The 13214-nt window shown below is 37.8% G+C and overlaps 1 protein-coding gene across 7 annotated transcripts in view; it reads left to right on the top strand.

The window, feature by feature from the left end:
* Positions 1 to 13214, top strand: part of LOC121659316 (zinc finger and BTB domain-containing protein 24-like) — a 71274-nt gene that overhangs the window by 46193 nt on the left and 11867 nt on the right. For 5 of the 7 annotated variants that reach the window (XM_042017283.1, XM_042017285.1, XM_042017286.1 and 2 more), the window contains 9 exons: positions 2414 to 2627; positions 3439 to 3640; positions 4779 to 4925; positions 6153 to 6373; positions 7572 to 7768; positions 8285 to 8454; positions 9179 to 9277; positions 9366 to 9468; positions 10010 to 10124. In XM_042017283.1, coding sequence (XP_041873217.1) covers positions 2414 to 2627; positions 3439 to 3640; positions 4779 to 4925; positions 6153 to 6373; positions 7572 to 7768; positions 8285 to 8454; positions 9179 to 9277; positions 9366 to 9468; positions 10010 to 10124 — 1468 coding nt within the window. Of the gene's footprint in view, positions 1 to 2413; positions 2628 to 3438; positions 3641 to 4778; positions 4926 to 6152; positions 6374 to 7571; positions 7769 to 8284; positions 8455 to 9178; positions 9278 to 9365; positions 9469 to 10009; positions 10125 to 10892; positions 11098 to 13214 lie in introns of those variants that run through there. The other 2 variants (XM_042017282.1, XM_042017290.1) reach the window with 2 other exon arrangements.

The following is a 13214-nucleotide window of genomic DNA, read 5'->3' as shown; positions in this document are numbered from 1 at the left end:
ATGATTAAAGGTGGCATTGAATCAGAAAGAAATGCCTAACTCTTAATGATACACAGGACAACAGAGAAGGTCTTAAAGCCTTCTAGTAGTAATGAGAACAAACTGAAAGGATTTGGAGTATGAATTTGTAAGAAGCCCCACACACAAGGGGCCACCAAACCTAGTAGTGGCAAAAAATGTTAGATGTATGTAATTCATCAGCAATAATTCTTGTCAAAATTTACAAATCTTGAAGAGCAACAAATCTATTTCCATGGTATTTTACTAGACATCTGGAAAGTTGAGATCAGAAAGTACTCACCTCTATCCCCAAAAGTGGGCTGATACAATTTTTCAGGTAGGAAATGAAATGTTCACAGGTAATTCTTTTGGTTTAAAGCTAGAAATAAAAGCAGATTGGCTTGTGAATAAATAAAAAATAAAAAGGAGGATCCATTAACAAAAAGTCCAGTGAACAACAGAAAGCAGGAAGGCCCTGAAAGAAACATACTTTGGCCTTCATTTTACTATGCCAATTAATCAAACTATTTTATTCCATTTTGTATAGCATTATGTTGGGTCTTCACCTGTTCTAGATCACATTCGTCTCTGTTTAACCTTAGGATCAAAATCTTCATTCTTTTCCATGGCTGCATCAATTGCATCTAATAATCTATGTACTAATAGAAGTACATATGTCTACACTTAGGTCATTTCCAACTACTGAACCACAGTTTATGTGCTTAATTGCAATTAGTCTCTACACTCTAGTCCTTGCACTTTGTTCTGTCAGATTTCACTACACTTTTGTATTCTATTTCTCCAATCCATTCCTTTATACAGTGTTTTTTACCAATCAAAAAGTACAATTCAGTTAGAAGAAAGAAATTATAGGAAGCTACTGGATAGAAGAGTGGTGTGCCGACAGTGAAAATGTACAAGCTGATAAAAATGGAAGGGAAATAGGATAATTTTGAGGGCATTTTAGGATAATAATAGAAATTATAAAATTGATTACAGACTGGAAGTTTTGGGGTAGAAAAGCAGATTGAATATATGCGAGTTACTTTCAGATTAAATTTGGGGGTGGAGGGGAAGTAGTTGTGCAACTGATTAGATAATCAGAGAATAAACATTATGAGCTGTGGGAGGAATGGAAGCAGATATGCAGTAGAACAGACTCATGAAATCCCATAAATTGTGGGCAAGCACCCTGAAATGACTTGATGTCAGAATAGGAACCTAAGGATGTGATAAGAGTCTGGCAGGACAATGCCACACAGTAGAACAGTCCCATCTCTAGCTGTAATAACCAGACCAAACTTACTGACTCATTCGAAGAGTACTAATAGATTTTTGAGTATGGTTTTCCTTGACAAGAAGTTGAGTTGGCTCTTCCCCATTATTTGATACATATGCATTAAACTACTGGGGTTTTTTCCTTAATATATTTCAGTGTGCTCAATACAGAGTCAGATTTACTGGACTATTTTTGCCAGGTTCTACCCTGGAGGAAAAAACTTTTTAAAAAATGGTTATTTTCTCCACCTTCCCTTTTTTTGTTGAAGGAAGGCCAATGATACACATTACTCAGTAAGAATTACACTTCTGAGTCCCTTCAGAACAGCAAGGTGAATGCCATCTGGTCTGGGCAATTTTTTCTACGTATGTTGATATTTTGTTTTAAAGCATCTTTTATTGGCACTTTAAGGCAGTTCTTCCAAGAAGGGCTGCAAGAGGCACATGACTAAGTTCTTCCTTAGAGAAGAGTGGTGCAAGGAATTAATCTGGCATGACTCCAGTGACTATTTCTGCCAATTGCATCTCTTGGATGTCAATGATCCATCAACACTGCAGAGTTCTTAGTGGGCTGTCTGATGTGTTTGAAAAGATTTCATCAGCAGTGCATGTATTTTTCCATTCGCTTTTTTGGCTTACCTTGTTGTGGTTTTTCACTCGACCATAATGTAAGTATTGATATTCTTTTATGTCTTCTTCATTTGTACATGACTTCTGGTGAATACAATATTCTCAGTGTATTTTCTACTGTCAGGCAGGTAGGTGGGTTTAATTCAGTGAGAAATAAAATTATTCTCTTTATTCTTTGAAAATTCATAAAAGTATTATGGTAAACTTCTCTGACTATACTATCTAGACAGTCATAAAGTGCTATGGTACCACCTACTGGAAATAACGAGTATTCTTTCTGTCTTCAATGTTTATTTCATCTTTTTGAACAAGAAGTGCAGGTATGGAAGTTCCTCAGACTTGAACAAAATATTATATCCATATGTATAAATTTCAGAATGCTTTGATGGTTTGTCTCATATGGTTGGTACTCCTCTACCTGCCTGTAAAGCCACTTCTCTTGGATGGAGGAAGAAGCAGCTTTGTCAAACCTAATTAACTGATTCTCATTTTGTATATTCTACAGCTAAGCAAAGGAGATGTGATCAAGCCACAACAAAGGCATGGAAATGCAGTCTTTCCAGTAATCCATCGGCAATATATTTATTTCTTGTCAAGTAAAGAAAATAAAGAAACATTTATGACAAATCCCATCAGGTATATTTGTCAGCCGAAACCTAAGCAATCTGTGCCAGTAAAAATTGCAATTGTGGGACCTCCAAAATCTGGAAAGACTACAGGTATGTGCAGTTATCTATAAAGCAAAACATTATTTAATGACTGAAGGTGTATCTGTCCTTACTGTTATTAAAAATCATAAACCATTAATACTGCAGCTTTTCTTGCTGAACACAGATTCTTTTAGTTACATTCTCTAGTGTCTCATTTGACAGTCTGATACTTATGCATTGTCCGTCTGAATTTATCCCAGGTCCTTAAGATGTTAGTGACCTGGACTTGCACTTGGAAAAACTGGACTTAACACTATTTATACCCTTTGTAATATTTATTATTATTTTCTAATTGTTTCTTATTTTTTTCAGTCAATATGAGCTAATGTAGAATGGAGAAATACTCCTAGGATCAAGGACGAAGACCCCAAACTCCCCACTCCCCAGTCTGTTTCCAAATTTCTAGATTAAAAAAACACCCTAGATTTCCATCCTTCTCCCCTCCCCTTCCTCCTCCATGACTCTGTCAATCCACATGTATCTGCCTTTTACTGGAGGAGGAAATTAATTTTAAACCATAGTTTAATGATTAGAATAGCATGTTAGGAAGAAAAGAGACAGGTTCAAATTATCTCATATTTAGGATGAAATTTTGCCATATTTCCCATTTCCTGGATAAATTATGTCACTGATGGGCTGTTCTGTAAAAGGAGCAGCAGTGGAAGCATTTTTTCTAACACACTGTAATAATATTGACTGTATCTGCTGAGGTTTGTGATAAACTGAATAGTGTTGGTGCACTGGACATGCCCTGTGCATATGCCAGATTGTGATGTTGCTAACCTTAAAAGTTGTGACTTGAAATCAAAATATTTTGCAGTTGCCCAGAAACTTGTGAGTGTTTATGGATTCCTGCGCCTGTCCTTAGGAGATGCCATCCGGTTTGTGATAAACAACCAGCCAGAGAGCGAGCTGGCTCTTAAGGTAAAGTCCCACCTTCTCCAAGGACTCACCGTACCTGATGAATTGGCTATCCAGGCTCTAGATGTGGCTCTGCTAAATCACATGGACAATGCTACTGGGTAAGAATCTTCTTGGGGTTTTGGGGTTTTCTGCAAGACATGCCAGTCCCTTCACAGGCATGGATTCCCATGTTATCGCTGTAAAACAATTTCACTAAAACACACCAGTGGTTTCTGCATTAAGAAAATAATCTGTACAAAAGGAGATTTTTTACTCTTGCTCTGGGAAATGAGACTGAAGCATAATTTGCTGCAATTTTCAAGTAACCATATTCCAGTAAATCCAAGTAATATACTTTATGACAGTTACTTTTATTTCAGTCAATAAGCCAGTATCTTCTACTATCCTTTGAGAACCACCATTTGGTCTCTTTCCCACCAACTCCAGAACCAAGCTGGACACACCTGATTCTCTCTGATCATGGAAGCTGGTTCAAGTTTTTTCTGGTTTTGTTAACAACTGAAGTTATTAAGGAGGAATTGAAACCAGTGGGTCTTTCCACCTCATTCATATGTGATCCTAGGCTCTTTCTCCACCACTCAAACACCTTTGAAACTGGGCAGACTTAAAAAGCTTTATCATCAGTATTTCAGGACATTCAACTCCTCTCCCCAAAAAGGAGAATTGTTACAGAGAATGGCAATTCTGCAATAATATCTGAAAATTATTTGTGCTTGAGATCAGAATTCTTTCATCTTCTCTTTCATGTTAAATCCTGGAATATTGTTTCCGTGTATTTTGTTCCAGTATTGCCTAATATGTGAAAAGCATTTCTTCTTCAATATGATTTTAAAAACTCTTCAAATACTGTAGTAAATCATTTTACTTACCACTTTAAAAAATGCTCCTCCCAATCTACATGGAGACTTCTCAAAGTAAAAATGATATTTCTGAATGATTGATGTGTCAGAATTTTAAAGTACACCATTTGTTTAAGTCACAGCCATCAACTTATCTTTTGCCCTTTGTGCATTTCCTTTTCTCATTACTATTTCTTATTCTACCTACTTGATTTTTTAAAATTTGGTTCTAAATTCTTAGAAGTGAAGACTGTGCCTATCATGTGAGAGCAGTGATAACTTTATGGCATGGGTGTAGACTTTTGTTTCCGTGGAAAATGTACTAGAAATATACTTACTGGTTGATTGGAAACTCACTTCTTAGGAAAACTTTTTTTCTGTTTCTGTTTGTGTGCAGAGTTGTAATTGATGGATATCCTCTAACAAGACAACACGTAAATCTCTTGGAATCAACCAAGATAATCCCACTGAAAATCTTTGAATTAGACATGGATGCAAAGGAAGTGTTCAGAAGAGCACTGCTGGATAAGGAAAGCACAAACCGGTAGTGATACTCCCTGATAGAATTTGGTTGTTTCTACACGATACTGTAATATCTCTATTTGTGTGCCTCAGTGCTATACCCAGCTGTCTCTGAACTCCACATATGAAAGACATGGGAACCAGTCCCTCTCCTTTCTAATGCTTTGATTTCCGTAGACCAGAAACAGGGATGTAAGGTGTTTGTGGCATGCTCTGGCCAGATCCCTCGATTGTATGACTGAGATCACAAATGTGCAGTGCTGTGCATCCACTGCTTAGTTTAACTGCTTTAATGAAACTGTACATCACAAATATTGCCAGTTCTCTCTGCTGCTGAAATTTATTTTTCATCAATTCAATTATTATCATAAAAGAAATTGATACTTCATCTAATAAGCTCTCTTTTAAGACTTAGACTTCTTTTAAAGATATGGAAATAATCCATATTTAGTAATGTACAGAATTCAGGAGCTCTAAGCCTTTAAATTCAGTTCATTCCCTTCTTTGTTTTTCTGAGAAGATAAATATTCTGTTTAAAGAGCTGTGGGTTGTTTCTGAGGAAGAACAGTAAGTAGTTTATAAGCAGACAGAGAATGAAAAAGAACAGAACATTCACCTTAAAATTAAATTGTGTAAGAACCTGGTTCTCATTAAAGGAAGTGTTTCTAAGAAGTTCCAGATAGCTTGGAGTATTATTGCATGCCTCTTTCATTTTGTCCTTTTCTTTTTGTCTCTTTTCTTTTTATCAAGTAATCAGTACAATGTTAAATTGTTTACTGAAAGACTAAAGACAATTTGCATTGCAAAAAATTAAATCAATGATGTGTTTTTGAAAGTATTTACTTTAAACTTCCTTTTAAATACCAAACTAATTATATTTCATAGGCTTGAGTACAAATCAAATGTGCAATATCAGGGTACCATTTAATGGTGTATTTGTAGTGTGTGTTAGGTAATATGTGCTGATACATCTAAATCCTTTGCAAAATAATTATTGAGTTGTATTTGGCACATAAACAGAAAAAGGTTTGTTCTTTGTTTTTGAACAGAACTGATCGTAAGTACACTGCTTTTCACATGTAGCTGGTAATATTCTCAATAAGAAATTTGTATTTCTCAAATATGTTCTACAGTGTCAAATAAGCAGAATTTTGTAAAAAGAATTTATAGTGCTCTAGAACTTAGACCTGAAATTCAATGAAATTATCTAATCTTGAGATTTAACTCAGTTATTTTTCATTGTCTTTAGACCTCCCTATCCTGAACATGACAGCTCACAGATTCTAGCTATTAAAAATTCCTGCTATAAACAGGACATTGATGATATTAGAACTTACTATATAAAGGAACATCAGAACTGGTGTGTGATTGACGCTGAACATAGCAAGTGGAAGGTCTGGAACAAAGTTCAGCAGGAAGTTCAAGTGGTTGTTAAACAAATCCAGATATACCTGGAAAGAATAAGAGAAGGTAAAAGAAAAACAAAGTTTCCCAGAATTTTTGTTTCTTTAAAAAGCAGTGTACTATGTGCATGACAACTTCACCTTTCTTTGGATGAGGCTAATTCTTGGGCACATACATACCCTTAAATTCTTCAGTCTCATCTGCAGAGATCTTGAAGAGATCTCTTGAAAAGAGTGAAGACAAAGCCAAACTACAGGGCAGTCTGAGGCCATCCTCCAGAGAACAGGGTAACAGAAATCTGCTAAAGGAAGTCAGAGTCCTTGGTCCATGGTAGATTTGGCAACACGGGGTGGTGAATCACAAAGAGTACCCCAAAGTATACAAGGGCAACTCTAACTTGCAGCTTCACTTTAGTGTTAGTGAAGGAAGAGGAAGGAAGAGGGAAGATGTTAATTTAAAATCCAGAAATAAGCTTAATTATGCCATCTGAGTTAATTTCTGTGCTTTGGGAAGAAAACCACTTTATTCTAAAATGGCACAGTTCCCACTTGACCTTTTGTGTGTCAGCATTGGTCAGGATTAAATATACTTTTTAAACATATCTGTACTATTTAACTAGAATTCCTCTGAAGGGCAAACAGACTTCCTTATCTTATATCCACCTTTTGGATTTAACTTTTACAGCTCTGTGGCTGCACCCATCTTAAAAATCGGAGTCATAATCAAAAATAATAAAATACATTTAACTTTTTCACATCAAGCTTGAAAAGCGTGCTTTTTAAGTAATTCGGGTTTGAGATGACATTTTATTCAAGATTTTGAATATATTTCCTCCAGATAGACTGTAGCATTTGCAAAATATGGATAAATAAAGGGGAGGCTTTCATCACACCTTGTACTCTTTTTCACCAATGAAAAGAAATAAAATAATAGCTGAAATGTTCCTTAGTAACACAAAGGAGTGAAACAGTAAATCATAAATAAGAAGAAGAACAACATAGACTAATAAGCTGAGCATGCAGAGTATCCCACATCATTATTAATTAATATATTTCTTAAATGCTACAAAAATGTTATTAGAATTAATTAGTAAAATGACTTGCAACTTCATTTTATTATCAAATTGCTATTTTAGTTCTCATTATCTCATATAATTTTCAAAGTATGAATTACCTTCTAAACTGTAGCATTCCTGAGTAGAATTGTTTGATGTTTCTATGTCTCTCATAAATAAAACATTATCATTAATTGCTCTCATTAACAGGAAAAGCAGCCAACATTGCTGACTTATGCATCACTCCCAAGGAGCTGCAGGATCGGCTGGGGGAGTGTGGACAGTACTGTCCCGTCAGCCTTGCAGAGAAAGGTGAACTGGTTGACTGCTCTGTGAGTTCCTCGCTGGAGTTTGCTGCAGAATTTCAAGGGCACTATTACAAAATGGCTTCACAGGAAGAACTGGAAGTAGGTGTTAAAAAGCAGGTCAAAAAGGACGGGATTATGGGAAGAGGGCACATTGTTGCTTAGATTCTTTGATTCCATACAGAAATAGGTAATATGCAACTTGAATTAGACCACTGTTGTTAGCATTCAAGCTTTTGTTCTGCAAGCTTCTGCTGTCAAACATCTCGGCAGACAAAATGCAGCACAGACACCATTAAACTAAAGCTCATCTAACAAATTGTCACAGATCAAACATTAGTTTGAAAACAATAACTTTCTCCTTTCTCCATCTGTTTTGGGGGACTGGGTTAGAAAGTGGCTTATGACAGCAGTGGATAGTGATGGATGGTGGGTGGATAGTGACTATTTCAACTGAGAGTAGGCTGAAAAAGAAATTACCCAAGAGCAGCAGCAGTGCCAACACATTGTTGCATTGTACAAAAACCAGGCCTCTAAATTGTGTGAACCAGTCCTCTGGAGTCTGACTAACAGTCCTACAGTGCTTCTTTCATGATAAAAATATCTCTTTTTCTACAGAAATTCTTGAGCAGACCAGAGGTTTATGTGTCATCACTAGCATCTCACCCTCTCCCACCCCCACATATGCTACCAAAGAAACTGACTGTGGCAGAAGTGAAGGCCTTATTCCCTGTAAAGGCTGAAATGCAGGGATACTGCCCAGTCACTTACCTAGATGGAAAACAGAGGTATGTCACTAGAGTTTTCATAATATGAATTACAGACTATGTGTCCTATATTAATACATTAATGAGGAAACATTTTCGAAGTACTTTTTAGTAGTGTTTAGGGTTTGGACAGGAAAAGCAATTACAGTTCTCTGTATTGTGCCTGTGGCTTTGGAAATCAATATAAAATCACCTTTTAATACTTCCATGGCTACAGGTTCTACAAGGATCTGTGTTGGCTTGGTGTCTTTCATGATGAATATGGACAGATATAGTTTGAATTCTCTATCATAAGACTTTAAAGGTTCAAAGAAATCTCATAAATCCCTAGTAGCTGCAAAACTAGCTATTATGATTTTTGTAGAAGATCCATAAAGCTCCACCATAAAGTCATACAGATTTCCTCAGTGTGCAAGAATTTCTCATCAGAGGGGAACCATAATAGCCAATTCTATGTTACCCTTTCTTAATCTCCTGAACAGCTATGATTGGCATTTTAAATGGAGGTCTAAAGAAGCACTGTAGAAGTTCCTTAATAAGCAGATTTTGAGGCAGAGATTCTATCAGATTTTGAACCTTGTACTGTCAATCATGTAGTGGAAACTTGGATGATCCAATTGCTATTTTTTTGTAGTTGCCACACTTGTTAAATTACCAGAAGCCTGCCAGTAGCTCATGAATTTACACCACACAAACTATGTTTTATGTTTTCTGTGAATGAATAATTCTTGCTCCATCTCTTCAGATATGAAGCTTTGGTGCCTGGCAACATTGAGTATGCAGCAAAATACCAAGATAAGGTATATATTTTTGAAAGTGAAGAAAAACTTCAGAAGTTTATGAGGTGAATACACTAACTGCATTTTAATCTTTAATCATGTCACTGTTTATACATCTTAAAAGTGCTTACTGCTTACTTTTTATCTGGTTAGATTACCAGAGAGGTACTGGAATCTGAAGCTTCCCCATAAACTCCCTCCAAAACAAGAGCCAATGCTACTAACTACACTTCCTTTGGCTGGATACCTTGAACAGGCCAGTTTTTGCTTTTCTATTTTAAAATATGATTTTGTGACATATAGCATATCCCACTCAGCTTTTTAAATTTTTAATGCATTTGAGTCTTATGTTTATTAATGGAATTATATTAAATTGAAAATTTTGTAGTTACAATTGAGAGAAATTTTTTAAAAGCCTTAAAATAATAAGATATTTGTAGCTTTAATGGAAAAAATACAAGACTGTAAGGGGGGATAATAAGCTGCAGTATTATATGATAGATTTTCTGACTTAGTTGTTTATCATCTCTTGTAAGAGTACATTTTGGTTGGATTTTTAACACCAGCAGAGACACAAGCTTACCTGGAAAAATTTAGGAGTAGTTTGTAACACTTTGACACATGAATAAATAAAAAAATTATTCATGGTCACAGCCCTCCTATTTTATGCTAATTTGTTCTCTTCTACTATACACTAGCTTAGGTATCATCCTGTATTGTTAGATCTTCGTTACAACAGGATAAGGCATTGTTCCAGATTTCTGTAATGGTCTTTTAAACCTGTTTTATTTCTTTAGGGAGTAGCAACTTCTCTAATAAAAGCTCTCCATGAAGTCGGCAGCCTTAAGCCAAAGTATCCATTCCTAAGTGTGAAAGAAACTGCTCTGCTTTTTGTCTCCTTCCACTTAAAAGGTAATGTATAAAATAGCATGCTGTAAAAATAACTACAGAAATGATGTAAGTCCTCTGATACAATATAGATAGCCAACTGGTGTTCATCTTTGCTATTTCTTAGAATTTCTGTTTGGGTTTTTTTCAGCTGGAGATATCAGTTGCAGATAATAGCCTTTAATAGTTTGCAATCAGTTTAACTAGTGCCAGCTTTCTCAATTTCAATATCCTTGTCTGAAGCTTTGCTATAGCTTTGGGCTGGTTTCCAGTACTGCTGGAGATTTCGGGAGCAAGACTGCCATTTCTTTCAACCCACCAGTTTTGTCTTTTATAAACCAACGTCTTCACTGGGTGAATTTCACCTGGCCTTTCATATTTACATTTTTATGTAAAAAATATTCTTTTAGATAATACCAATCTTAATAATTTTTTTTAAGTTCTTCACATCCTGTGTTTCCTCATGTAATTTCCAGAGCCCTCCAGAATTTTCTTGAACTATCACAGATTTTTTTGCTAGCATAGTTTTTTTAAGGAAGACTATTGAACAGGGCAGGCACATAGTAAGCCCCTGTATAAATGTACAGTTCCTAAGCCACCAAACTGCTTTTATACTGTAGTTTGCTTCATTCACAAAGGCTGTTTTCATTCTATTGTTAGCACAGCTTTGCTAACATAAGGATGCCCATGCTAAGAGTGTTTTGCTCATATATTGCAACATTAAATCACTATTAGCAGTGGATGATGAACCAGAAAGGTTATGCAAGTGAAGAAATCTCTTTCCTCATGCAGCCCCAAACAGTTCGACCATAGGAATCCAGGAAAACAAGTTATCTTCTTCTAGCACTGGGTAGGACTGCTTCCAGCTTTAAGATACAGCATTCCTGTGCACTGACAAATCACTTGAACGTGAGGAAGAACTCTTTTCATGTGACCAAGCACTGGAACACATTGCCCAGAGAAGCTGTGCAGTCTTCATCACTGGAAATATTCTGGACACAATCCTGTGCCCTGTGCTCTGGGATGACCCTGCTTGAGCAGGGAGGTTGGACCAGACGACCCACTGTGGTCCCCTACCAGCCTGACCCATCCTGTGATTCTGTGATTTGCTGCAAATACAGCATTATTTATTACTGTGCATCTCTTCAGAGTAGTCACGCTATTCTTGATCAAAAAATTTGATCAAAGTGCTTCATGTTGTAGTCCCGTGGAAATTTATTTAATCCTATTTCTATGTGAAGTTAAACCTTCTCATCTTCAATTTACATCATTCTCTAATCTCATATTTAAATAGGGGAGAAGAAGCAGTGGTTTAGTTCCTCCTTCAGCTTTTCTCACAACACTGGATTGCTTTCAGTATCTGAGAAGATACAGGTGATCAAGCATAAATGCAGAGGGGTTTGTTCCTGGAAAGAGACTAGTAAACCATACATCACTAGAGTGACTGAGTGTCCTTCATGCTAGACTCCTGTAAGAGCTCTGTATACCACTATGCTTGAAAAATCTCTCAGAACTGTTAAATGTAACTGTCTACAGTTTAAAGCTAGTGGGCTGAAGTGTCTCATAGCATAGTTCTTCATGCTGTCCAGTTTTTTTTAATGAGATATAAAATACTGTCCATAGGGGGAAAAAAATGGTTATGATTTGGCTCACTCCTTCCCCTTTGCCTCAGGGTAGGAATTAAAATAATAAACTGTACTCTGAGGACTCGCACTCAATACTTATGTATGTCAAAATAGGGCTTGGGGCAGAGAGAAACCAACCTTCCTCCTCCGAACTACTGGTCAGCTCTTCACAGAATCATGGAATCACAGAATAAGCTGTGTTGGAAGGGACCCACAAGGATCGAGTCCAATTCCTGGCCCTGCACAGGACCATCCCCAAGAATCACCATGTCCTGGAGGGCATTTGTCCAAACGCTTCTTGAACTCTGTCAGGCTTGGTGCTGTGACCACTTCCCTGGGGGGCCTGTGCCAGTACCCAACCACTGTGGGCACTCAACCCAGTGAAGAACCTTTTCCTGATATCCAACCTAACCCTCCCCTGACACAACTTCAGGTCATTCCCTCACGTCCTGTCACTGGTCTCCACAGGGAAAAGATCAGTGCCTGCCCCTCTTCTTCCCCTGAGGAGGGCATTGAAGACTGCAGTGAGGTCTCATCTCAGTTTCTTACAGGCTGAACAGACCAAGTGCCCTCAGCTGCTCCTCGTACGGCTTCCCCTCAAGGGCCTTCACCTTTGGACACTCTCCAATAGCTTAATGTCTTTCTTACATTGTGGCACCCCAGACTGCCCCCAGCACTGGAGGTGAGGCCGCCCAGTGCAGAGCAGAGCAGGACAATCCCCTCCCTTGCCTGGCTGGCGATGCTGTGCCTGATGCCCCCAGGACATTGTTGGCCCTCCTGGCTGCCAGGGCACAGCTGACTCATGTTCAACTTGCCATTGACCAGGAGCCCCAGGTCCCTTTCCACAGCACTGCTTTCCAGCCTCTCATTCCCCAGTCTGTCCATACATCCAGCATTGTCCCATCCTGGATGCAGAATCCAGTACTTTCCCTTGTTGAATCTGACATGGTTGGTGATTGCCCAGTCCTCTAACTTGCCAAGGTCTCTGTGCAGGGCCTCCCAGCCCTCAAGGGAGTCAACAGCTCCTCCCAGTTTTGTATCATCTGTGACCTTGCTTAGTTTCCCTTCCAGTCTTACATCCAAGTCATTTATGAAGATGTTCAAGAGCACAGGACTGAGAATGGAGCCCTGTGGGAACCCCATCAGTAACAGGTCACCAGTCTGATGTCACCACATTCCCTGTAAGCCTTTGTGTCTGACTGGTGAGCCAGTTGCTCTCCCATGTGTTTATCCAGCTCTGTGCCTGACATTTTGTCCAGAAGGATCCTGTGAAAGAGTTTGAAAGCTTTACTGAAATTCAAAAAGATTACATCAACTCACTTCCCTTGGTCAACTAGGTGGGTTATTTCCTTGTCATAAAAGGAAGTCAGGTTTGATAAGCAGGACTTTCCTCTCATGAAGCCATGTTGGTCACAGTCCTGCTTATCAAACCTGACTTCCTTGTATGACATATGCCCTTGTATGGGCAAAGCATTTAGGTCATGGAACA

This window comes from Corvus kubaryi, unplaced genomic scaffold, assembly GCF_017639235.1.
Source record: "Corvus kubaryi isolate FWS band 111438036 unplaced genomic scaffold, C.kubaryi_AGA036_p1.0 split3-73, whole genome shotgun sequence".
NCBI classification, from domain to species: domain Eukaryota; kingdom Metazoa; phylum Chordata; class Aves; order Passeriformes; family Corvidae; genus Corvus; species Corvus kubaryi.
Note: the sequence above shows the minus strand (reverse complement) of the source record. Positions and strands in the feature narration are given on the sequence as shown.